The sequence below is a fragment of the Panthera tigris genome, chromosome C1, assembly GCF_018350195.1.
Source record: "Panthera tigris isolate Pti1 chromosome C1, P.tigris_Pti1_mat1.1, whole genome shotgun sequence".
NCBI lineage: Eukaryota > Metazoa > Chordata > Mammalia > Carnivora > Felidae > Panthera > Panthera tigris.
The window spans coordinates 189,718,400-189,745,416 of record NC_056667.1 but is presented as its reverse complement, the minus strand read 5'-3'; the positions used below and the strand labels follow the sequence as shown (position 1 = coordinate 189,745,416).

The 27,017-nt window shown below is 50.9% G+C and overlaps 1 protein-coding gene across 3 annotated transcripts in view; it reads right to left on the bottom strand.

Moving 5' to 3' along the window:
* Positions 1-27,017, bottom strand: part of NRP2 (neuropilin 2) — a 116,423-nt gene that overhangs the window by 44,306 nt on the left and 45,100 nt on the right. For all 3 annotated transcript variants that reach the window (XM_007089960.3, XM_042995148.1, XM_042995149.1), the window contains exons 7-12: positions 25,264-25,419; positions 12,636-12,780; positions 11,154-11,503; positions 9,193-9,337; positions 4,540-4,656; positions 1,490-1,630 (exon numbers count right to left, since the gene is read on the bottom strand). In XM_007089960.3, the coding sequence (XP_007090022.2) occupies positions 1,490-1,630; positions 4,540-4,656; positions 9,193-9,337; positions 11,154-11,503; positions 12,636-12,780; positions 25,264-25,419 (1,054 nt within the window). The remainder of the gene's footprint in view (positions 1-1,489; positions 1,631-4,539; positions 4,657-9,192; positions 9,338-11,153; positions 11,504-12,635; positions 12,781-25,263; positions 25,420-27,017) is intronic.

Below are 27,017 nucleotides of genomic sequence, written 5' to 3'. Positions count from 1 at the left end.
ATTAATCTCTCCAAGCACTCAAATGCTGAAGAGACAAACACTTGAAATATGAAAATGTTTTTCTCCAGAGCAGACACTGTGACCCTCCAGGAAAGCAAGTGCAGGCCGTGTTGGGAGGCCGGCCCGCAGAGCTCTCCTGGCGTCTGTCCCACTGCTGTCCCCTGGGGGACAGGGGACGCGACCAGTCCTTGGGGTTGAGGGGCTGCAGAGCAGCTCTGGGGAACCCCGTAGAAGGCGAGGCCCCTTCCTCCCTTTATTCTCTAGTCAGGCAACATTTGATGTACTAATTTCCAGAATTAACCCCTTTCCTCTCAAAAGCTTATGGGGCCCCGAGGTCCAGGCCAGGGGTGCAGAAAAAATGGAAACTGAACAAGCGGTGTGCGGGAGCCAACGTGTGCTGGCTTGCGAGAGCAGACTGTTAAAATTTCCAGAATTTTGCAAGGCAGGTGGTAAACGCGGTCATTATTACAAATTAAATTACATAAAGTTACCATTAAATAAATGATATTGAAAATGAAAGGCCATACATGCTCAAGACTCAACACTTCCTAATGATTTTAATACCTTTTATCAGTATCAATGCTCCTGACGTCATTCATATCTATTCTAGCCGTCTGATGGCGAAAAACCATGTCGTGTAGTTCCTGTGCTTCCCAGCCCCGCCTCTGATCATGTCCTGTTGGCAGCTCAGCCACAGGAGGGCTTTACACCCCCGAAAGCTGCACACATTACAAAGCAGGGTTTTTCTTTGTCCTCAGAGTTGGTGGTGAGACCCTGACCCGAACGCCACTGTAAAAGCACGCTGCGGTGCAGAGGGTAGACGACCCTTGATTCTATGGGCTTCTAGGAGGGCTACAGGCAACCCCTCTCTGGCCACCGTGCCAAGAGGGGCTGCTAAGACCTGGCTCTGAAAGAGCGGCTGGGCGATAGTTCAAGGACAGGCGTCAACACGCTCCTGGAGGCTGAGCGCCAGGCCACTCTACTAGACCCCCTGGGTGTGGCAGCATTTCGGACCCTCAGCTTGGTTTGCTATCATGAAGCGATGATACCCTCAGAGAAGTATCAGCCAGGCTTGAGGCCAGGGTTTCCTAAGGAGGCATTTTAGGAACAACAGGCGGCTTGGTGTTGACAAGAGGCTCTGCCGTGTCAGCCGTGAGCGCTGGCTATGGAGACAGGGAGGCACTGACTCATCCCGTCTCCTAAAACCTCCCAACTGCTCTTTCTTTCTTCCTTTCCTTTCTTTTCTCTTGGCCTCTCTTGCTCCCTCTCAGCTTCCAGGCTGCACTGTAATCACAAGACGGGGCTAGAAACCGCCAGCCAGCTATGGTGTAGGGTGACGTTGTAAGCAAAGACTGTGGTGGTTTGTGGGCGCAGAGCAGAGGATTGCTCTGTGGTGGGGAGTTACGAAGCTTGCCGGGGAATCTGGGGCTGGGAGACGTGGAGCAGGCTCCCCTTACCTCCTTCACCGCTGAGTCTCTAGCCGGCTTACCTGGAAACGTCCGGTCGTGTGGGCTGGAGCTGCTGGCCCAGGTACTCCTGAGCCACTTGGCATGGTCGTACATCCAACCGCAGGGCTCCTCGGGGAAATCAAAGTTGCAATTGAATCCTGAAGGGAGCTGCAGATCTTTGTCTGAAAGTGGGGGGAAAATAACCCAAAGAAGGCAAATGAAATGGGTTCGGACAACAGCCACAGTGGTGCCATTGAAAGGGCTGGCAAGGCCTAAGTGGAGGGCAGAGAAAGAAGCGGCTCCCTTTGCTTATTCATTTAACTCATCTTGGCGATCGTTGGCTTTCGGGTCAGCCTTTGGTCTCATCCTTCCCAGGCATGAAAGCCAAGTCTGCCAGTGGTTCCCAGAGTAAGCAATTATAAATGAGGCCACCAAATGGCTTCGGGCTCTAATCAGGCTCTTCTGTCCACCTCAGAGAGCAGACAAATGTGAAAATTGCTGTTCCCTAAGTGCCAATGAAGAATGTCTCCCCGGTGCCTCAGTGGAAGGCTGGTTCCTGCCAACCTGGCTCTCAGAAGTGAGGGGGCAGCCCATTAACATCCAGAGAGGCTGAAATGCCGGGGAGGTGCTGGCCAGGGCGGAGAAAGTGGGCTCAGAAACAAGGAAGTCTTTCACCTCCTGTGATAGGTCTTTTGTTTCAGAACACAGGGTCAGCCCGGCATCCCCGTGGGGTGCCAAGGCCAGGTAGGTGATTTGGCGTGTTAGGGCAGAACGAGGGGGCCAGACCAGCCGGCTGCCTAGCTCAGCACTGACCGGCAGAAAACATAATTCCGCACGGCACTGAGAGCCTGCAGGCCAAGATCCCAGGGCACTAGAGAATGCTTTCCTCGTGGACATGTCCAAAGTGGCCGCGCCGTGGCCTGTCCCGTCTGCCTCGTTGTTCACCTGTCTAAGCTCCCACTCAGCTCTAAAAACCCAGTGTAAGCTGGTGCAGATGCGTGATTGAGCGGGGGCGGGTGTGGAGGTGGGGGAAAGAGGAAACGGGAATCCAAATGTGGAGGCTTGCCGGCCCGTGGCCATGGCCGTAGAGACAGCGGAAAGGTGCTGGCTGATGCTAGCAGCGGGGAGGAAGCAGGGTCTTTGGCCTTCTCACTTCCCTTCTCAGGGTTCCCAGAGAGGAATTTCCGTGGGGAAGGCCTCGAATGCAGGGTAGGAAGTCTAAAGGGAACAACAGGTGGGTGGGAACAAATTGCTCACACCATGGGGGCGAGGAAGGCCCACCTCTGAGGGGAAGGGACTGCCACCAGGCTCCCGTGGGGCCGCCCCTTCCCAAGACACAATACTACACGTTTGCCTGCCCTCAGCCAAAGTCAGCTTGACTTGACAGGAAACACATGGAGTCTATTACAGAAGCATCAACCTGTGGCTTGGAAAAGTCAGCCCTTAGCCCTCGCCCCCCTTCTCCCAACAATTTCTGGATTTCTATTTTTCTGTTAAAAAATACGGAGTAATTCAATATACCATAATTCCTCTCTAATGTTTACACGCGTACTGTAGCTCAGGAACCAAATTCCACAAAAAGACCTTTTGCAAAAACAAAAACAAAACAAACAAACAAACAAAAAAAAAAAAAGAAAAGAAAAAGAAAAGAAACAGAGAAAAGGGAGGAACCATCAAAGAAAGCTAAAATGAAACAAACCACTATCAACGGGAAAATTATACGAAACTGCTGAAAGTCTGCGGCAGGACTCTGACATTTCCCTTTGGATTGCCACTTGGATAGAGCCCCATCCTCCTGCCCTCCACCAAAGCTAACTCTGCTGATCCCATGCTGTCTATTAACTCCCTGTGCATTCCACTGTGAGCTCTCCAACTATCTGAAACACGCCTCGGAAGATTCTCCGAGTCTCTTTCTCCTCTTCACACAACAAAAACAAGTTCATTAAAATGTCAGAATCCTGTATTCAACTAACCCTGACCAAGAGCGTCCCCGCGCCCACACGATATACAAAAGCACATTCCTAAAAGCATATGCGTTAAATTATCATTTTTCAGTCACACAACTTCAGCATTTATTTTTGGCTTCCCGCCCATTCTGCTTTGCAGTCACTGTTTGGAGCCGTCCACTCCATCAGTGCGACCGCTCACACCGCAGTGGCCGGTGTGATGGCCTCGGCAGGTTGTGCCGTCCACCTACTGGGTGGGGGCTACATTGTGTGTCTCTGCCATTCCCCAAGTCCCTCCACTGGTCTTCCCTCATCTCATTTAATGAAGGTTTAATAGCGATCAGTAATGTACTGTAAATGGAGGCTGGCAAGCATTACATTCTAGCCAGAAACGCCAGGTGTTCCGAAATTTGTGGTTTGTTGGGAATGTCCTCACACTCAGTAAGGTGATGTTCTTTTGGGCTCTGCCAATTAGTGTTTTTATGTCACTCGGATGTGTTTACAAGATGAGAAAGGAGGTGACGCAGGGTGCCCAGGTGAAGATGCTGATCCGGAACCAGGAGGCCCTGTGATCTGAAGGAAGGGTTGAGGTGCCTTTGCCCATTCCTGCCTCTGTCACTGACCTGGGCTCACCCCATGGAGGATGGGATGTGCCATTTGATGGAGCCATGGTTATCACGCTTTCTCAATGGGCAGTGTGCAAAGACACAGCGAAATTCGGTCGAGGAGTGGTTAACTGCTGTGTTAACCTGACTGCCGTGCTCCACAGACCGAGTCAGCCAGACGACCGTCAGATCTTCACCTGACTGGACGGCGGAGTCACAGCTCAGTAGCAAAAGGCCAAGGATTCTAATGAGGCCAAGCGAGGGCTGGAAAGGGAGCCTTCTCAAAGCTGGGGTGGGGGGTCCTCCCTGGATGGACTCTTACCTCAGCTGATGACCACTGGGTTCCCACTTATAGGCTGTACCACTTGTTCCAATATCTGAGTGTTTCCAGAGCAATTGTAAATGGCCTCTGACCTCACACACCTCCCTGACCTCTGACCATGGGACGCCCGGGTCCCTGCCCCAGCCACAGACCAGCGGGCTCTGACTGTTAGCACCGTGCCATCCCGGATGAACCATGACTCTGACCCCAATTCTCACCGTCCTCGAAGCTGCAGTTCTCCCCACACTCCGTGGCTTCTTCATCGATGGGATATGGGGTGGTGGTCTCTTCACTCTTCACAGTGGGTCCCAGTGTCTCTACTGTGGGCTTTGAGTCTGCGTAATGGCAAAGAAAGGGGAATGAACACTGTGTATGGCAGTCTGCATTGAAACCCAGCAAGAGGAAGATGCCCCAAACTAAGTTTCCTTTTTATGTATTTATTTTTATTTTTTGAGAGAGAGAGAGTGCGTGCGCATATGAACACGCTGGGGCAGGGCAGAGGGAGAGAAAGAGAAAGAGGGAGGGAGGGAGGGAGAGAGAGAGAGAGAGAGAGAGAGAGAGATCACCTTAAGCAGGCTCCACGCCCAGTGAGGAGGCCAATGTGGGGCTCCATCTCAAGACCCTGGGATCAGCCAAAATCAAAAGTCGAATGCCTAACCAACTGAGCCACCCAGGTGCCCCTAAGTGTGGGCTTATAGAGGAGGAAGAAAGGATAACTACTAACGATGGACACACACACACACACACACACACACACACACACACCGCTCCGGAGTCACCTCTGTGAGCTATCAACAAATTAGGAGCATTGTCTGAGTTGAGCGAGAATGGTCCCAAGCTGCAGAAACAGCCACGACAGAGGCACGGACACAAATCCGTGCTCTTTACTCCACAGCAGAGGTCCTGGAGCTGGCATGAGAGGCCACGTGGGGCCATGGTGGACGTGGGTGAAGCTGACCCCAAGGCAGGCTAACCCGTGCTCTGGGTGCTCTGTCTACGACAGAAGCGTGGGTGATACGCACGTGCACGAAATGAACAGTGTCCCCCTAAATGAACGGTATCCCTCTAACACAGTTTTGAGAAAATCCCGGTGTTTCATGAAATGAGCTTCCTGTGCACTGCCCCTCGGTGGCTCCTGACGTGCCTTCCTGCCGACTCACCCTGCTTTTACGTGGAAGGGATGTTCTCTTTTCAATCTTCTCTGACTCACACAGAACTTTTATGGAACCCAAGCTAACTGACTGATGCGGCCCACCTATAACAAGATAATCAGAAGCACAATAGCGAAGCCAAGAGCCAAGCCAGACAGCTGGGGAGGTGTAACTCCAGACATTGTTGTTCGTGTTTGCACGAAACTGAATGGAAAGGAATATGGACTCAAAGGGACTCATGCTCCACTTGGTGGAAGTAATTAGGACTGTGCCTCTAGGTCAGGTCAGGGTGTGGCAAATTCAAATGCTTACTGAACGCAAACGGCTACCGTAAGCAAGACAGCTGACTGGGGGCCAGGAGACTAGAGTGGGGGATAGAAGGTGGCAGAGGGGATCTCGCACGCCCAGTTTAAGGGCGGCCACCAGGACCGGCTCCAGCACCCTGAAGGCCTGAGGGGACGTGGCCCAATGCGGCCAGATCTTGCAAAAAAATTTTTTTTCCCACACGAAGCCAAAAATCCCTATGGGAGATCTCTAGACCTGTCAGTGTTGGCAACTTATCCAAAGTATTATAATAAGGAGCATGCAGCAGAGCTTGGCCGGGCCAAACCTGGCTGCAGGCAGTCAGTTCTGACCTGGGCTCTAGGTGATTCATTCACCCTTCCATTCACTTGTCTATTTGCTCCCGCCAGTCATTCATTCAGCAACTTACTTATGAAATGAACGAAACAATGAGTCAGGCCCTGGGTGGGGCCAGGAGGGGTTCTGGTAAGTGGCGCTCAAGTCTGTGTGTTGCGGGGTGGGGTCTTCATCCCAGAGCTGCCCTCCAACGCGACTCTCCGAATAAGCTCGTGCATTGTTCTTCCCATTTCTATACATGTTCCTTTGCACTATTGTACGTGATGAGGCACCTTTGTCAGGCACACTTCAGGATACCATTTAATAAAGCCAGGAGCTGAAGGAAATCGCTAAATACGCTGAATAGCTTTTTCACGGTCGACTTCCCACCTTTCTGCTATTAAATACTACGCACATAACCTTTCATACTTCCCTTTGCCGTATCTGCCTCTTGCTCACAGTAAATAGCAAATAACCTCGAAGCGTCCTAATTTGTAAGCTCAGATTTGTCACTGTGTCACAAAATCTCAAACTCGATTGTAAAGCAAACTATGGGCAGCAAAGCAAGAAGTAATCATTTGAAACACAAACAGGTGAGCCCGCCCTGTCACATTATTTAGCTGCAGTGACTCAGGCCAGCCCTATTATTTTTCCTGCTATCCTTTCAGGGTAGGAATGAAGTGAACCAGGGATGAGTCGCTGAAGGAATGGGAAATTGAACAGCAGAAAAGCCACATGGCCTAGGAGAATAGTTTCTGGGGGATGTTAGGAAGCTGGTTGGCACGGATAATGTCAAATCCAGGGGTACGGGGGGCTGATGAGGCGAGAGGGCAGGGCGTGTGAAGGAAAGTGAGAAGGCGGGGCCGTGTCTGCTGTGTTTTGCTGGGAGCTCAGAGGTAACTGCCCATCAAACTGCAATGCTCCCCTGCAATTGAAACCAGATGTCAGAGACTTCAAAGGGAAGGAGGCTGGGCGGAGGGTAAGAAGCCCCAACTCTGATGTTCCAAGGAATGGCCAGGCAGGACTTTGAAATGAGAAACCTGTTGCTGACCATCACCAGGGTAATTTGGGCCAGGTTGGGGTAGGGGGGCAATAAGAGGAAAAGGACATTAGCAACTGTCCTGCCAGTCATAAAGCAGGGCCAGCCTGGGAGAGGCAGGGCACGGAAGGCCAGAGCATAGGAGGGAAGCGGGAGTCAGCCTCCAGCTACCTAAGCGACCTCTGGCAAGTAGCTTCCTTTCTCTGGGACTCAGTTTCCCCATCTGTGAGAGAGAGGTTGGCCTAGATCTGTGATTTTTGTTTTTTGATTTAAAGTGTGTGCCACACTCATTAGCAGGTTGTGGGATCAATGTGTCGGGTCATGGCCAGCATTTTTTGAACGTGAACTGTAATATTTCAGAGTACGCTCACATGGGGAAAATGAGCACTGATCTGGGAACCTTTCGTTCCGTTGTATTTACTCATTATAACAGGTTTGTTAGGTGCCAGGCAGCAGTCGAAGCAGCTTACATCCATTATTTTACTGAATCCTCATTACAACCCTGGAGGGTAGATACACTCTCATCATCCCGGTTTTTCAGCTGAGATAACCAAGATGCTGAGAGGCTAAGTAACTTGTCTGAGGTCATGCAGCCAGCGATCGGCAGAGACAGGGCTTCTACTTGGCAATCTGTGCTCAGGGCCCAGGCACTTAACAGTATGCTATAGCCCACATGCACACACTGTGTGAGTGTGTGCCTGCAAGTCAAGTGGATCGTGATACAAATTTTCAACCGTCGATCATGGTCGAAAATGTTTCAAAGCCCCTGGCCTACAAGCTCCTGGCTCCCCTGCAGCTCTAACCGTTTGATTTCGAAAAGGCCGTAAATGAAGCCAGCTTGTACCCCTGTTGGACGGCAGTTTTCAGCACCTGCAAGCAGACAGCTGACGTGCAGGCTGCAGCGAATTGGCCTTTTCCCTACGTGACGGGGAATAAAGTGTCTTCCCACTAAAATGTGTTCACTGGGGCTGCCTTCAATCCAAAGGTGAGAGAGGCTAATTTGGGCCTGATTTCCAGCCTGCGTGCCTCAATGGGGCTCCTCCTCTGTGCCATCGTGGCCAGCACACGGGCAGCACTTTGCTCCCTGGGAGCCAGAAGCACTTCTCCGACATGCCCTTATTAATCCTTCCCGCTACCCTGCTGGGTGAGCTGGCGACAGGTACGGCACAGACAGGAAAATGGAGATACCTGGGGCTCTGGTGGAGAGAGGGAGGGTGGCTCGGCCTGTGTGCTGCTCCTGCTGGCACTGGGTTCATGTGGCCCCCCTGAGCTCCTTCTGGAGGGCAGTGAGCCAGCTCCGGGTGAGATCTGCTGCCAGCTTTGCTACAGGAGGTGCCCGGAGGGAAGGTGGGGCCTGACTCAGAAGAAAGGGGTGCTTTCCAGAAACCAGAAGCGTGGGCATGCTCGGTGGGCCTTATCCACATTAAGGAGAATTAGAGGACCCCCCTGCCCCCGCCACCACCAGCCTGGGCCACTGAGGAGGGGGCGGGCAGGAATGAACAAGACTCCTGCTCCACACCGGGAAGAAGTCCTATTCCCGTCAGCTTCCCTGCAACAGGGTCCCTTCTGAGCAAATAAATGCCTTTTACAGATGTGGCTTCAAAATGAAAATGAAGTCTCTTAGCCACTGACATCTGGAAGCCAGATTCAGACATAAACCGATTACTTTATTATCATGAGGGGGTTTTTTTCTTCCCTAAATCAACAGCCACAGCCTTCTGGCCTGAAGAGTCAGGGTCTAATTGAATTTGGGTGGGTCGTGTGTGGTTACGATTTGTTTTTGAGAGACTTGGGCTGGAGAGCTGAAACGATCCTTCAAAAAAGACAAAGCACATCCCTTGAGAAACTGTCCCGAGCCCAGAGGCTGCGGTGCCCGTGGTCTGAGGCAGGGGAACACAGCAGGGCCTGGGGTGGGTCGGGTTCCGAGCTGACAGAGCTTCAGCAGGGAAGGCTGCCCCCTCTGCCCATCCGGGTCATGGTCTGAGCTCCTCCCAGGGCATCCCGGGAAGCCAGGCTCACGAGACCCCGTGGGCGAGAGCCCTGGAGTGGAAGGCGGGCCTTACCTGTCCAGTCGCAGCCCAGCACTTCCAGCCGCATCCCAATCCCTGCTGGAGACCACCGCTCGGGGTACACCCGCACGTACTGTGCAGGAACGGGGTCGAATCTTCGGATGTCCGGGGTGTCGTAGTGCATGTTCCCTTCAAACAGCTGCAGGGGAGACAGGCCACTCAGCCCTTCTTCTGTGGGACGCCCTCCCCTCTCCCCCTCTTCTTCTTTCTCCCCTTCCTGCCCTTCTCCTCCATCCAGAAGGCAGCCTCATAGTTATCTCACTGGACATGACAACCCACAGGAGCTCCATTCTCAGACCGAGGTTTTGATTCAGTTGGAAGATGGCTAGGGTCCCAGAAACATGGAAAAGAGGGAGCAAACGCAAGTGGCAGTTGCCAGCTTCTGTCTTCTATCCTGGGATGGGAGACTGAGGACTCGGGAAAGAATTAGGCTCCGAATAAGCCTTAAGTTGGACCTGGCTGGAGAAGTGAGTTTGAGGCTGCTTTGCCCGTTGTCTTAGAAGTTCTTGTTGCAAAGCTACAAAGTCTAGATGTGAGACCCAGCTCACTGATAGCTCTCGGGTCACTGAGGTCGCTGAAGGTAAAGCCATCCTCTTCTCTAGGCTAATGACAACATCGTCTCATCACACATTTGATAGTCTGAGACTATATTTCTTAGTTTTGTTCAGCAGAGCCAATTCTCTCACAACAAAGCTCACCTGAAGCCCAGGTACCTGAATTGAGGACAGTATGGCTGCCCCGGTCAAAGGAGGGTGGGGGACCCAAACGAGAGCACACGTAGAAGCCACCGATTTAGGGTGATGCCAGTGTGGAGACGTGCTAGGGGCTGTGACACCTAGGGATGCTGCAGGGCTGCCTCACTTGCAGGATGCCCACAATTCCCAAAGGGGGGCACTGTCATCGGGAGGGCCAGGCCCTGACCCTGGCTAAGATCATCTCCTTTCCCAGGCTACTACAATGGTCCAGAAGAGTCAGGGTCAGCTCTCCCCGGGAAAACCCATGATCCAACTTCTGCTCTGCCCACTACAGGTTCTAGCTACCAACTCCTGAGCCTTTCCAGGCTTCCAAATTGTGAGCTGGGTGTTTACATCAGCGCTGCAGAGCCTCCAAACCAGCCCGTGCCTCTGCATTAGGAATGGAAACATTTGCTGAGCAAAGGCAGCCAAACGGAGACACGTCATTCCCCCTTCCTTGGTAGGGGTCTGCTCTTCTGAGGAAAACGAGGGTAACTTGGCAGTTAGGATCAGAACGCCTGACTACCCCCAAGATTGACCCGGAGAAAGACAAAGGCACGATGTCTTTTCCCCTTGCTGGGGCTCCTCCATACCCCGTGTTGAGGGCTGACCTTCCTTCCCTGATGGTGGGAGGGGCAGGCTGCGTTGGCCTGGGTGAGTTTCTCCCGCCTCTCCCCAGCCTCAGTATGAGAGGTGGGAAGATCGAAGCAGAGTCAGGACTGGGAAAATACAAACGAGTGCAGTGACATTCAAAAACAACAACAACAAAACAGTTGTTTTTGGAAGTAATCCCTCGTTTCTACAGTTTAGCCTCCAAAAGCTACATCCCGTTTGGACGTCTGGCCAATTCCAAGGAAAGTTCATGTGAAGGAGGGTATAAAGGGTATCACGCTTTACAGAAAGGCAGTGCTGAGTGGTGGGTAGGTGTCTGGGCTCCGGAATCAGGCTGTGTCCGAACTGTGGCTCTCCACAGGTATACATCAAGCCTCAGCTTTGTCATCTCTAACACGGGAGCGGCAAAACAATCTCCCCCTCTAGAGATGTTGTAAGGATTAAACATGGCATTTAGCACAGTGTGTGGCACAGAGTAATGTATAAGTTAATGCTTGTTTTGTTAGAACACAGGGGTTTGGTGAAGACTATCTAGTTGGGCAGTCAGCACCTCCAAACTGAACTTCTCTGTCTGGGGTAAAGTTAGGGAATCTTCCAGAAACGACCTACCTTCGGCTGCTGGGTCCTGGGGTCCTGGATGTGTTCCCAGTCTCTGCCGTTTAGGCTGTAGGAGACTTTGAACTTGCGCACAAACGCCCTGGCTTCCACGGCAGTGATGCTGTCTCCTCCACGAGCCCCCTGGATGATGATGCCCTTCACCGTCTTGGGCACTCCCAGGTCCACCTGCAGCCACTCCTCGCCCGGCTGGGCCTGAGGGACCCGGGGGAACCAACCCGAGCGGCTGCTGACGAGGCGGGCGGCGCTGGGGCTCCAGAGGTACTCGCGGGTGGAGGAGGCTGAGATCTGAGAATCAGGGATGAGGCCTGAGAGCATCCCCAGCATGTTGGAGCAGGGGGCATCTGTGGAGGGGAGGAACGTAACAGCTCGTGGCTGGCACCCTGCTTAACGGATACCACCTCCCGTTAATAGGGAGCTACAAAAGAACCCGACTATCAAACGCTGTCGGCCAGCACTGATTTCTTTGCATTTCAAGCACAGTGGTTAAGAGCCCAGACTGGCAACCAGACTGCCTGGGTCCACGTTTGTTTTGTCGCTTGCTAGCAGTTTGACCTTGGGCAAATGATTGAACTGCTCTGTGCCTCAGTTTATCTAGGCCTAAAGGAGGGCTGGTGGCAGAACTTACCTCTCGGGGGTTGTTGTAAGGATTCCATAAGTTACTACATGAACGCTCATGGCACAGGGCCTGGCACATCTCAGCGCTCACACTGTTAGCCAAGGGCTCTCGAATCCTCACCAGTGACACCAGTCCCCACTGAGCCTCCCAGGGCAGTGAGCGCGGGGGGAGTTCAGCCGAGCCCGGAACTGCTTCCCGGGTGACTGCTTTCCCAACCGGATGGACACGTACCTAGGGTCAGGTTCTTGCTTCCACTTGTTATCACCGCTCGTTACTACCTTGCATCCTTTGCACGTGCTGTTCCTCCCACTCCAAATGCTGTTCCCCTCAGTCGTCATCAGGCTAACCTTTACTCACCCCCAAGCTTAAGTGTCCCGTCCTCAGAAAGGCCATCCCCAAATTTCTAATCAACAGTCAGGTCCCCTCGGCCACTGTTTCTCGGAGCACCCTGTTCTTTTCCTTCCTACACGCATCCTAGTTTATAACTATCCAGTGCTTGACGATGTTATTATCTATGTTGCCCACCAGCCTGAAAAAGCGTCATGATGTTAGAGACCCCATCTGCTTGTTCACTTTTCCTGTCCACTTTCACTCCCAGTGTGGGGCCTGGGGCACAGCAGACCTTCAAAACACACTCGTGCCGCCAATGACCGAGTGGCTAAGACACAGATAAATGGCGTGCGGCAAGGCAGGGTCTGCAGTCAGGGTGCATTCGATGCTCATAAACTGAGTTCCAGGTGAAAGCGGACCTTCGGGAAAGGTCACGTGGTGCAATCATGCTATGGGCAGAGGGCTGGAGGGGGGAGCAGAGCCCAGGGCACCATCAGCTCCCCAGCCTTACTGGGGCGCCCCCTCACCTGTGACCCGGCAGCCGAAGAGCTCCAGCCGCAGGGCAATGCCGGAGTGCCAGGTCTGGGGCCGGACCCTGACGAACCTGGTCAGGAGCGGCGTGTGCAGCTTGTTCAGAACCACCTCCGTGGCATCGTTGTTGGCTTGGAATACCTGCAGCGGAAGACGGGAAACCGCCGTTGAAGTCCCAGTTTGTAGGCTGGCCACTCAACACAGTCCTTGAAGGCAGTGCAAAAGTTCCGTTGAACCTTATTTCCCTCCAGTTTAGAAAGAATCAGTGCGTTTGTTGTTTGGGGCTTTGTTAGAAGCCCCATGAAAAAAAAAAATCTAATGGCTCACACTGCTCTCACGTGAAAACAATAAATGGTCTTCACAAAAACTTTTAAAGGAAAGGAAAATTTTGCCTCTGGCCGAGAGCAAGCAGAGGGAAACACGTTTGCCTTGAAAAGGAGAACGCTTTCAGGAGCAGAGAGAGGGAGAGGCACAAAAAGTGGAATATTCTTTAAAAATGGAGCCGAAAGGTCATCTTTTAGGGCTGGCAGACCCCACCCACTAGCTCGAACTTGATGCTCCCCCCTCCGTCATGGTGCAGGCATATAGGAATATTCACAGGGTATTTTTATAAAGTGCTTCAACAGTTGTCTTGTTAGTTACTTTGAGGCCTCCCTGCTCCATGAGCGGGTGAGAGCATGGGGCCACCCACCATCTACCCCTAATGGCCCTGTGTCAATCAACACTTTTTTGGTTCTCTCTGGTCTTTGTTGTAGGGTCAGGGTTGCAGACAGTCTCTCAGAGTCCTGCTCTGGCTTCCTCTCCCTGTAATCCCCGCCCTGTAATGAAATCCATCCCTGTCCCCATCTGACCAATGCATCTCTTAGGGGAGGAAAGGCTTTTTGGGAGTAGCTTCTAAGCCAACATGGTAGGAGTAAGTCCTAGTTTACCAGATGGCCCAAATCAATAACTGCCATATGGACCTTATGCTTTTCTGTGCTCTCCATTAAAAAAAAAAAAAAGTAGCTGGTGCAAGTATATATGAGTTTCTCTTGGTTTCTCTGGCTAAGGGTGGAGGGAGAGACCGACCAACCGTCACTTCTAAATCATACCTGTCATAGCTCTAACAATCAGGAGACTTTGCAAATCTACTCACGGCCAACTCTGCAACACGTAGCAATTTCTTCTGGGTCGAGGGACTAAATACTTCAGCTCATGATACCTATAGCATGCCAGGCATTTGGGCATGACAGGGCTGGGACAAGACGATGGGGAAACTGGGATGTTTGAATACCCCTGAGCCAGACGCTGTGTAAACACAATTACCTCTATAATGCCCCAGAAGGTAAGTATTATTATTTCTGCTTTATTGACGAGAAAATGGAGGCTCAGAGATGTCTGTCTGGATCCAAAGCCCCTGCCATGTTTTTAGGCTGTAGGCTTGTGGGTTCCTACGTTGACTGTCATCTCTTTTAATAAATTTGCAGCGTTTATGTTGGTGGCTAGGAGTCTTGGAGCCCTTAAGGTCTCCAAGCATGGGCTGAATGGAGGTGGAGTTGCTGTTCAGGGATGTGTGTTTATAATCCTGACATAGAAAGCTCTAGGTCACAGCAGTGGGCTGCACGGCAGCTTAGAGCTAATTAACAACGTGGTTCTTTCTTTCCCATGAACTGTAACTAGGAACTCTGCCATTTGGCAACCTTGAACCCTTCATATTTCCCACTTGCTGAGGTCAAAAGTTAGAGCCATTTAATAGCACAGCACTGATGGCGGGGGGGGGGGGGGGGGGAGAGTAAGAGACGCTACACCTTTTGCGACCAGATGAGGGGAGGTGGCTCATTTAAGACAGATGGACGAAAGGCGAGGAGGAAACAGGTTTTCACTGGCCTACCATATTCAGTTTAAACCTCTTGTTCCTGGTGCTAAGCCCACCGACCCAGGGGAGCTCCCCCCGACAGCCTGCCCAGCTTGCTGCTTCCCTTTCCTTGCTGGGGAGCCTCCTGCCCAGCCCTGAGGCCAAGTTCCTTCCTTTGCTGCCTTGCTAACTGCAGGGAGTAAGAGGCAGAACTGGTTGACCACCGGTCTCTCTCACAGGTTTGATTTGGCTGCTTCCTTTACAGTGATGGGGGACAAAGAGGGGCAAGAAAACAAAACAAGGGAAGAATGGCCAGGGAAACAGGAGGAAAGAGGCTTAAGGTCAGACACTTGGGGAAAGGCCGATGGGGAGAAGGGGAGAGAGGTACCAAGCCTCTGTGATCTTAATCTTGGAGAAGGATGACCGGAGGAGGGGACAGGGTGGAGGACGGCTCTGGCCTGGCCATGCCCACTCCATGGCTTCTTGGGTGCTTCTAAAGGACTCTGCAGCTCTGAGAAAGGAATGGAGGAACTGAATCCAAGAGAATGAGATGACTCAGTCCTCCTAGAATTCAGCATGAGGCAGAAGCTCTTGTTTGTTTGTTTGTTTTTGTTCTTTTGGCAAGGCAGGAGCAAATGCAGCACTTTGCTTATTTGGGGAGGGTGCTGGGAGCAGTGGGGGGCCACCACCAGCCTGCTCCCTGAGGACGGTGACGGTGACTGTGTGTGGCCTCCATCCGGAGATGCTGAGGAGTTCATATGGGGGCGGGGGGAAGCTTGATTTGTCATGTGAATACAGAACTGGAGCGCTGAGTGGATTTGAACTTTAACACGGCTGCTAATCCACAACATATACACCACGCTGGTACCGTTTAGAAACACAGCACGTCTTATGTGTTTTTAATATCCAATTTTATCTTATCTGACCCCTTCATTTTTCAGCCTTGGCAGACAACAGTGCGAAACCTTTCCTTCCTCCCGCTCAGTAAGGAAATGACTGTGTCTTTGGACTGCCTTTGGGCGGCTGGCATGTGCGTGAGTGCGGCTGCATATGGGCGTGGCCACGCGCACACGCGAGTGACCCAGTCTGGCGAGGGGGTTGGTCTTCCCCCAGAGGCACGAGGTCCCAGACTTTGGGTGAGCCCCCTGGATCTCCGCCTACGGTGGCCCCAGTCGGAGAGGGGACGAGCACGCGGTTTCTCTGCTGAGGCCACCTAGCTGACCGCTCCAACTCCGCGTCATTCTAATTCCGTTTTGCTCACTCTGCTCCTGCCCCTGCCTGGAGCCACATGAAGCCTCATTCAGTGTGGCCTCAAATTATCCTTCTTGGTTTCCTGTTTGCCCTTGACTTTGTGCTCAGATCTGCCCCTGCTCTCTGGACCCTTTGCTGAAGGAATCCCACCTTGTTTGATTAAACCTGTGATACACCTTTCATGCTGAGTGTGGTGGAGTGGGGAAAAAAAATCCTCAGACTTCACTGAGGCAGGAGCCAGGACAGACACTGCGCTGCCGATTAACTTGTAAGTGTGGGCAAATATCTCCACCTCCCCCAGGCCTCAACTTCCTCCTCTATTAAATGAGTTGATTTGTAAGGTCTTTGCTGGCCCCCAGATTCTAAGGCTTTCTGCATAAGAGTGTCCAACTAGAACTGCCCCAGCAATGTAACAGGGCATTTTAGTTGTCCATTGTCCCTTAGAGTCTGAGTGCTTTTGTAGACGAGTGCTGTGGGTTTTAATACGCTTCAAATAGTGCCCAAAACACACGGTGAGTGCCCCACTCAGAGGGAGAGTATACCTTGTTGATGTTTTCGCTCAATAACGGTTCAAATTATGAATAATGAAAAGTAATGAATAACAACACCTTAGTCCTTACATATTGTCTTGCACCCAAAGATACCAAAGTGCAATTTATGAAAATCCATTTTTAATGAAATATTAAGCAGTTTCTATTTCTCCTGACCCAATGGATTTACAAGGTCTCTATTTTTCTCCCTGCATCTTCCTATTTATAGCTGGTAAATGCTATCATATATTATACATCTTTATGACTTTCTCAATGCTTCTGTGGTTTCAGAATCACCCTTCATATGTTTTTTGATCAAATTCTCTGAGATGGATTCTTGGCATCTAGTCTAGGCGCTGCAAGGTAAGGGGTTGTGTGCATGGGAAATGATGCCAGGAAATTGGTTTTATTCCCTACTCCCTGCCGACTCACTGAATCACTATAGGCAAATCAATAATCCTTAGATACCTTGGTTTCTCCTTCAGGAAGATAAACTCAATAACAGGCTTGCAGGTGAACGCTAAAGTCTACCAGCCCTCCCTGCTGGCTCCAATGGCTGCACAACACCCAGGACAGATGTTACAGTGAAAGCTACATCACAAGTGACAAATGGGTCTCTGTTCAAAGGGGAGGGTTCAAGCTCTAACAGCCATTGACTCTCATGTCCCACTTCGAGGTCGTAACTTGACAGTAAGGTGTCCATAATGCTGAGAAGAATCAGTGGATCGTCAGTATATGGTACACACCCAGATAAGCATAAGACACCCAGATCATCAAACTGTGATAACATGATAACATCTGTTTTAAAAGCTGGATGTCACAGATGGTATACGTTTTTGTTAATTTTAAAAGAAAAACTGGGGCGCCTGGGTGGCTCAGTCGGTTGAGCGCCCGACTTCAGCTCTAGTCATGATCTCACTGTTGGTGAGTTCGAGCCCGCATCGGGCTCTGTGCTGACAGATCAGAGCCCGGAGCCTGCTTCCAGTTCTGTGTCTCCCCCTCATGCTCTGTCTCTTTCTCTCAAAAATAAATAAACGTTAAAAAAAATTTAAGAAAAATAAAAGAAAAATGCTAATATGGTTGCTTTACCACCCCAAAAGAAAACCAGAAGTGTATTCAAGTAGGGATACACAATTAGTGTATCCCTAGTTTTTTTAAGAGGTAAGGATAGCATTGATTGATGTAATTATTAAATTGTGTGTGTGTGTGTGTGTGTGTGTGTGTGTGTGTGTTGAACACATAGATTTCTTCAAGTGCATCCCTGTAAACCAAGTTTAAAAAGGAATTCAGGCACAAAGTGGTTTGGATAATCCATTTGGTGCCTCGCTGAATTCTGAACATAATCCAACACTTTCCAATTGATTCTTGAGACCTTTGGTTTACTTGCAGTAAGACAGAATCTGAGACCAGCAGCACCGCAAAGATTTTCTGATTTGCGCCTCTGGGGGGAGGGGGCACCTGCCAATTAACTTGGCTGCCACCCAGCATCCCAGCGTGGTTACTTTCTATACCCCACCCAGGAAAAGAAAATCAACATGTTTTGACCATGCCTACGAGCTCCTAAGGCGTGGAGTATACCAGTACGTGAAATGAAAGAAAATAATATATGTGATCTAATAGGAAACATCTAGCCGGAAGGCATCCCTGATGGTTTTGAGGTCATCTCTTCTCTGTTTTTCATCCCCTTTCTTGTTACAGCCACCGCTCCCCGCTGACCTGTCCGTAAGTCTTCTTTTAAGAGTATGCAGTGACTCTAGCAAAGCTGAGAACAAGTGAAGTGCTGGCCAGGTGGAGGCCTCTCTGGGCAGGGGTGTTTCCTGCCAGGCCCACATCCCTCGCCGTCGCCCCCCTCATCTCTGCCATCAGCACTCAGGTGCCCGGGACGGCGTGGATGCTTCACGTCCATCGCAGGCTTTGAGCTTCTTGGCAGAGAGATACGGTGCAGGCTCGCGGTGTGAGCTGGCTGCTTAACCTTCCTCAAGCAGGCAGGCCCTATAGTTGACACGCGTGGGCTCTCGTCATGTGCACCGTCTCCCATCCGAGTAGGGCTTTGGTATTCAGTCTGCACACGCCTGTCTCTTCATTACCTATGGCATGACCTACAGTTTATTCCGATTTTGCTGTAAGTATCTGAACGTGGCCAGCTCCAGGGACTACAAAGAAAGCAGGCAATTTTTCAAAGGCAACACAGTGCTGGAGCCCTGAGGTAGAAATTGTGCAGGAGATGTTCTTCTTCTTCCCTTTTTTTTTTTAAATAAATATTTCTCTCCACTAATAAATGTTTCATTGCATCCAAAGTTCTCCTTTTCAATCTACTTGGCACGGACACTCAAGGAGGAGGAGAACAAAGCAGGCAGAAGGGAGAGGTGGCAGGAACGGAGGGCAGAAACTGGGGAAACCAGTGGCAGATTTTAAAAATTTCTCTCTGAAACAACTGAATGGACTCATCCTCACTGCAGAACCAAAGGCCTGTCTGCTCTCTCCCACCCTCTTCCCTGGCATCTTCTCTAAAACCAGCCACCGGGCCTACACATAAAAATAAATTGTTAATCAATGAACACCATCCTGTTTAATTAATTTGTTGCACCAAACAGGCAAGGGGTGGGGGGCAGGGTAGGGGGGCTGTTGCACTCGGGGACAACGATGTTAAGGTAATGGACGCTTTTTTTTTTCCTTTTTGTAAATCATGGCCCTGACAATTCTCTCTTAAAACTCCTCCTTAAAGACTATAAAAAAAATTTTTTAAAGCTGCTTTCATTCTAGTGGATGTGGGAACTTAGCCAGACACAGAGTCAGAAGGGATGTGTCTCATATAGATGTGTATACATATACAGATATGAGAGAGAAGTGGGGGAGACTTTAAGGGAGGGGAAGAAGGGGGGCAGGGCAGAGAAAATTCCTTAACCACCAAATGCTCATTTATGACCATGATGCCCTCCTGTCTCCTGCTCCTTTACTTAGGGCTGTTTTTGTCATCAGGCAGCTCTGCTGATGCAAAGGAGAAGACAGAGGAGCAGGGACATGTCATGGGGTGGAGGGCGGGGGAGGCCGGTTTCTTCCTGAGGGTGAGGGCGGAGGTGGGTGGGACGTGTGCATCCCATCTGTGTGTGCCTTGTGGGTCCCCGTTAGATTTACTGCAGGATTATGTTACCCCCATCGAGACGCCGAGCCCTGGAACACAGCATACTAACAGGATTAGGGTTTTGGGACTGGAGACAGGAAAGCACCAAGGAGAAGAGGAGGGGAGGGCAGCTCAGGGATTTGGGGCTAGAGGAGAGATGGTGTGGGGGAGAGTATAGCATCAGAGCAATGAAAGGGAGTGGCCAATGTCCTCCCGGGAAGGTCGGGAGAGAAACACAGGCATTCTCACATTGTCACATTTTTTGAGAAGGTGCCTTTAACTTGCAGGTGGGCAGAAGAGAGCGTGAAAGGGTATGGGAGTCAGGCTCCGGAGACTCTCTGCCAACCGCATTCCTCTTCCAGCGGAATCTCAGCAAATCTCCGAGCAGGGAAATGGTGATGGCAAAGAACCCGACAACCTACCAGATGAGGTGTTCACTCCAACGCTCATCTAGAGACACTGGAGTTAGGGCAAAGAAGAGTTTTTCCAGCCCCAGCAGAATCACTACACCCCTTTATAAGCCCTGCTCACTCGCTCTGTCCCACTGGCCTCGGTGCACGGCAGTGAGATGGAAGGCATTGGGAATTTGGCAGGGAGCATCGTAAGCGCCAGGGAGGCTGGCCTCAGCTCCCAGAGACAATTCAGCACCCATGGGAGTTGGGTGAAGCCGGCCACAGGAGCCTGATAGAAAAAAGGTTCCAAGCTTATGTGTAATGACATTTTCCCTTGGGCTTCCTAAGTGGAGAGGCTAAGGGTCTGAGCTCATCCCATGGCAAATGGATAAGGGACAAACTTAATTACGTAGGGCCCTGGATTCTTCTCAGTTATAACTGTAGGGGGCAGAGAAACCAGGGGACATGAATTTCGAAAGGGCATCGGCTCTCTTCGGAATATACGCAACCCTGGTTCGACGAGGCAACCATACGCATGGCTTCTGAAGTCTGAGGCTATTTCCCAGCTGACAGCTTGTGTCATTGTCGTCATCTCATACACAATAAACAAAAACTACAATGAAAAGGATAAGGGGAATGCAGTCATCCGCCAGGAGGTTAAAAAAAAAAAAAAGGTATTTTTTGAAAACTGTGCGTTGTTAATTAGGGGAACGACTGGATCCCTCACAGAAGACTGGAGCCGAGTAGGGCAACGTTTGTCTCAGGCAGCTCCAGCGCAGGGGCCATCGGATGCAGGGAAAGGTCTGGGTGACTTATCAGGTCCCTTCCAGACCTCCGATCTTAAAGGAGGCAGATACATATCCCATGGGGCCTTGTTACTTTTTAAACTGATAACTTGCTTCTGCTCAAGAAGAGCTTTGTGGGTCTAATACACTAATTCCACCTGCAGACAGCCTTCCATCTACAGATCCCAAGGTGCTCTGCCAAGAGCTGCCGCAGCACCATTCCATTTGGGCAGGCGGAAACACTGAGGCACGGAGCCATGAAGAGAAATTTCCAAGGTCACACAGTGCATCCTCTAAGGGGATCTGAAAATAGACGCCGCGTGGTTCCGTCCGCCGACTGATTTGGGGGGTTTGGTTTCAGGACACCACTCTCTCTCCTCCTAAGTCTCTGATACTTTCAGACGGTTTTAAATTCTCAAGTGGCTTTCAAAGTCATTTGTTTTAATCCAGAAAATAAATATAGGGCAGATAATTTTCGAAGTGAGGTGATTAAGTGTCTTGAAGGGATATGGCTGAATCAAGCGCAAAGCAACTCCATCTTCAAGATTCTAGGATGCAGCCCATTCTGTGATGTAACTCCAAGAGCCTGCCGTGCTGAGTCACACTGTCTGAGCCCAACTTCAGATCTCAAAACCAATGGAGGCTCTCCAGGAATATGCACACCTCTAGACCCTCAGACTGAACATCTAGGAAGCTGATTTCCCTCTGGATCCAAGACGACGGCCAGGCCTAGATCAGATTGCTGGGAACACCCTCCTAGAGATCAAAGCCCCAGGACCAGGTGCCTTTCACGGGGACTCCATGGTTCCCCACGTCCTGGGGCAAATTACTTTAAGAGCTGCGATTCCAGTCTTTGAAACAGTGCCACATTCTGAAGTGAATGAGGTGGTACCTGAAGGCTCTCTGATCCCGTTGGCGGCCACGATTGCATTAGTATGACAAGCTTCGTGCGTTTCGCCACTCATTGCAGGGTAATTCTGAAAATGCTTGGACCTCATCCCTGTCCTCCCCCTCCCATCCTCAGTCTGGCCATCAAGATATGTTTAGCACCCCCACAGACTCTCTCTTTGAGCCCAGATTTCTTCCAAGTACATCAGAACAGCCAGCAGCATTGTGACTAAGAGCAAGGTAGCCGGGGCTATGTCAACAAGGAGACGCCCACGCTTACCAAATAGGGGAGGAAGGAAGGCAAGGGCTTTTGCTTAGACACATAAGGGCACTGGCCTCTGTCCCTCTGTCCTGACACTAGAAGTCTCGGTCTCATTCCCTCCAGTGCACACTCCCAGAATCAGCAAGTCAGAGGTAAGTGGGGTCCTGGCCAAGGCCCTCATGCCCCCAGCTACTCCCATCTCTCTCTATGCCCCTCTCTTGGTTTGTGTGCACATGATTGTGCCTATAATTATAGGCACGTACACGAACCTTCTAATACCGTATTTACAACACTATGTCAATGTTTGGGGTGTTATTAATATAGCTGGCGAAACCAAAAGCAGTCGTTTTCTACTTGTGGTTTCTGAAGAAATAGATCTGAAGCAATTTGTATAATCTAAGGGAGCACATGGGCTGGATATGGGCTCCATCAGGCGGACAAGCTCTCTGCCTTGTGGTTACGCCATAAATATGCATGAGGAGGGCCCACCCTATAGGAAAATCATAGGTTCCATATATTTATGGCATGTGTAATTGGATAAGGATTTGGGGATGTGCTGTACATGTGGCCTGCGTAAGTCGGCTGTGTTTTGCCAGGAGGATGCTCGCAATACCCCCCACGATAGCGGAATGCCTCCCCCATAGGCAACCTCGTCACGACCTACTGGGTGGGAAGAGACAAAGAGGAGGCTGCTCGGAGGCCGAGGGAGGCTGGAAAGAGCTCCCTGGTCCCCACTTCCTGGACAAGAGTCGTTCGGCCATAGGCCCAGGCCCTGCCTCAGCCCGGTCTGGGTCCAAACTGTAAATGGTGTGTAGCAAGGAGATAGCATAGCCATCCCCCACCACCTCCAGCACTCCTTCATCTTGTTTTTCTCCGATTTCCCCGATTCCCTGGTCTTTGGTACACCGTGTTGGTGCTGACCCGGGGACCCAGGAATGGAAATCAAGTTCCTACATCTCTGCCCCCAACGGCACCATCCCCTCCTCACACCCCGTGCGCGGGCTTGCGTCTGCAAACCCTCCCTCCGCACCGTGGAGCAGAACAGCCTCTGCCTTCCCCTCTGCTATGCTTCGCTCACAGGTCCTGAATTGTGCTTTCAAGCCCACCACCCGGTACTGGCCGGCCTGGCGTGGCGCCCACCATCCATCCAGCGGCTACAAAGAGGAACCTAGTGGTAGCGACCGACCCAGACGAAGCCTCTTCCCCTCTTGCCCCGACGCCCCTCCTCACCCCCCTCCCCTTCATGGCATCAAATCAAACTGCAGCAGACTTGACAAATCTATTTGGCACGGTTCACTCAACTATTTCAACCTGAACAGCCCAGAGAGCCGCGCTGACACCCCTTGAACGGTGCGGAATCTGCACGTTAAATACAGACATCTGGGAGACGGATCTGCTAATGGGGGAGCAGCAGAGATCACCCCTGGAGGGGAGGACGGGCAGGTCTCCCTCGTCAGCCACCACACCCGCGGTGGGGCAAGGGAGCGTGGGGAGGGAGTGACGCCTTACTGGCAGGCTTTCCATTCTCCAGCCTCCTTCTAGGTTAGCCAGAGAATGAATTATCTAATGGGGAAGGGAAGGGGCTTTTCCTCTGCCCCAGCACTTTTTATGTGAGCAGGACGGATTCACTAAAAAACCAAATAACAACAACAAAATGAAAATGAAATTACCCCTTGGCTCCTGGGCAAAGAAATTTAGCCAAGGGTGAGAAGAGAAAGTGAGAGAGAGAAAGAATAATGCATCCAATATGAAAAAGTTGAGACTGATTCCAAAGGAGCCCAGAAAGCTAAATTCAATTCTCAGGAATAGCTTCCCTGCAGAATGAATACCAGGGATAAAGCCAGGGAGGACAGCATTCTGTCAAAATGTGCAGTGCTAAGGTATTTCCGAAAGCAGATTTCCTACAAATAGTGTTTTAAATAGCATCCCAGTCCATCTGCGTGCTTTTAAAATCAGCTTATGCTACAGTATCCCTCTGGCCAGCACTGCTTAGTCATTGCGCCTGGACAGGGAGGCTGTCAGGTGAAACTCCTCCTTCTCCCTCAGGACCCACTCCGACTCAGCGCGGGCCCTCGCCTGCCTGGCTCAGCTTCTGGGTTCCACCAGTTTCTTATTGAGCAGGGTGGGTGGGGAGAGAAGGCATGAAAAAGAGTAGGTTGGGGAGAGGACTCAGCCCATGCACCTAGCATCCAGTGCCAGCTCCGGCTTGCCATTTCCAAGCGATATTTGCAACTGAAATAAACAAAGTCAGTGAGAAACCAGACCTGGTTGAACATGTTAAGGTGAGGAGGTCCTTCAATTAACTACCTCACTTTCCCTATTCCTGAAATGAGGAAAGTGTGTGTATGTGTGTGTGTGTGTGTGTGTGTGTGTGTGTGACACCTGGTAATATCTAGAAGCCGTGATTTTCAGATGAATGGTGCCACGTTACTATGGCAATTTTAATAATGAAAAAAAAATCCACTGCCTTAAAAACTCACATTTCCAGAGCGAATCAGTGCCGACATTACAGTGGAGCATTTTCTCGGTTCAAGGTTTCCAGTCTCCCCAGCGAGGGCAAGCAGCCTCGGGGCAGTGGTAGGAGACAAGGAGGCTGTGTTTGCAAACGATCTTTGGTCTCTCTAGGTGCGGTGCCACGTGTCCCATTTTGATCATTCACAGCGTGACAGACAGGGGAACCGTAGCGCTAAAGAGGAGGGTCTCTTTGCCTGTCCCCACTTCCATTCAGGGAAGGATAGACACTCTCCTCCTAGAGCTGGGAGCCAGCGCATGACCGTGTTCTCCCCCCCACCCAGGTGAGACCACCAGCCACTTCCAATAAGCCCCCTATACGCTGCGTGCACCTTATGAGCAGTGTATCGCCAGTGCCGGCCCGGGCCCGCTCACCGGCAGAATGCCACGTGTCTAAGTAAGCCGAGCGCCAGCATTCATCCTTGTGCGCAACAAAAACCCCACATCACCCACACGGCCACACCTCTGGGGGCCACAGACACTGAAGACACCAGCTGCGAGAATTCAATGCCTTGCCGCCAAGTGTGATTGCCAGTTCAGATCCCATCCCTGACAAACTGAATTTCTCCTCATTATTTATTGTCCTCTTTCTTCTTCGGGACATTGTGAGTCCCTCTCAGGATTTGTGCCCTTTCATTTCCAGACCTCGGTAACTCCTGAACTACAGTTTCATGTGGCTTTGTGATTGTTAACCCAGCATGTGGAAGGGACTCAGGCCATAAATGCTCAATGAATCCTGTGTAGGGAGGCGCGGACTGGGAACGCATTTTCTCCTTCATTTGCAGTCAGAGAGCACTCCGCAAGCTTGCTCACTCTCTCTCTGCTGTGCGACATGCAACAGCAGCCTGGCTGTCGGAGAAACCGTGTTTTCCAATCGCTTTAGCATAAGAAAGGATATTTTCAGGGCCACCGCCTCCCACGCCTCTATCAATTATTTGAACCTCACGGAACAAGGCCTCCTCCCCTCTGTGGGGTCAACTGGAAGCTCCTCTGGTCCCAAGCCTCCTGCACCACCCCAGCATGCCTTTGAGGTGGGGATATGGGTTTTACCTTGTGGTTTTTGCCATGCCGGTACACCATCCAGTCTTCACCGTTCGTGCTGACTTCCAGCTTGTACGATTTGACGTAGTAGCCATTCTGGGTTTCCCTGGAAATCGCTCCTTGCGTGGCAATGGCTGTAAGCATGGTTAGAAAGTGCAAATCCACCTGAGGGAGAGCAGAGGAGGAGTGAGGGGGCCGCAGCTCCTGACAGGAGGGCAGCATCTTGCTTTTTCTTCAAAGGACACAAATGGAATACCCGGCTTACAAGTCGTGTCTGTGATTCCCTCAGAATCAGTGCGATCAGTTATCAGTTTGCAATTCCAAGCTGGACGGTTAATCTCGACTTATTTGACACTGGATTGGACACCTTTGAAACTGTAACTTGATTATTTTTCTGCTTTTCTCTTCTTTGCAAATCTGAATGGACGGTAGTCAGTTTATCTTAAAGGGATCCTTGAACATCTAGAACTGTGACCCCTTCTTACTGGACTACAGCCCGCCTTAAGTAGTAAAAGCAGATGCTATTCTAAAGGAACAATGGCTAAATCCACGCCACTCCGCCCACTCCACCCCAGTCCAGTCCAGTCCAATTCACTTATGACCCCCTTGTTGCAGCGTCTCAGCTCAGGGCTGCTTTGCCTCCCGTGCCCTCAGTCCCTCAATCCATTGTGTATTTAGTCACTCAGGTCACTAAAGGGTCAAAGGGCATGCAGAGTCTGCCCAAGCAATTAGGCTTATGCACCAAGTCCTGACCTTTCGCTTGATGAAGAAGATGGCCAACATTTGGAGGCAACTTTCTCCCCACAACGCCAAACCCATTTGGAAATTGCTTTGGAAAAAACCCAAAGGAATGCCATTCCTTTGCTGGCCACGGCGTTTCTTAATGGCAACCTCTGTGTGATCAAAATTTAGCCAGCACTTGCTGGTAAAATTTGAGTCAGGAAGCATTTATTGGCTACTTACTATGTGCTCAGCATACTAAGCAATTCAAGAGAAGTATGCGAGGCTGCGTATGTGTATGACAGACAGCTGGATAGCAATAAGATAAAGTTTATGATTGAGGCCGAAAAATAAGGAGTGAAATCAATGGGACATTGATTATAAAGGAGAGCGTTCTGGAAGCTTTGCAGGATCAGAAGGGTTTTTGGAGAGGCAGAGGAGACACAGTTACAAAATGGCTGGAGGACTGTGCTGTTAGAACCTCTGTGGACTCCCTGGCAGTTTCTAAGTAGCCCTTCTCCCTTTCCTGCTGCCTGTTCCACAACATCCTTCTCAGAGCGGAGGTCACTGTGTCACATCAGAACTAGGACAGGATTGTCAATGGGTCACAAGGCCGTCTGGTATGTGTGTCATAAAAGCAGTCATTGCTCTAGCATGGACCCAGAAGCTGCTCTTCCCTGGGGGATGGGAGCTGGACCAGTCTGTAGTTTCAGGGTGATTATTCAACACAAACTGCAAGTCTTATTCAGAAGGAAGGCAAACAATAGTCTGAAAAGATGCCGCAGAGCATCTGGGCAACTAGAGTTTCATTCCCGGTAGTGACATTTTCCCATGTGTTCTATCTTCTCTGATAGCTATGTGCAAAACCTTCCTGGCAGGGCTCCCTCCAAGTAGCAAAGATCATGAGAGGCTGCCATGCTCAGCTAGCGACTCAAGTCTGCCCTTAGGAAGACGCCCTCCCCCTACCAAGTCTCTGATGCCTCCCTCTGCCAAGAATGAGGAAGATCTGGAACTGTTTATAGAACGTTCCATGGATATCTTTA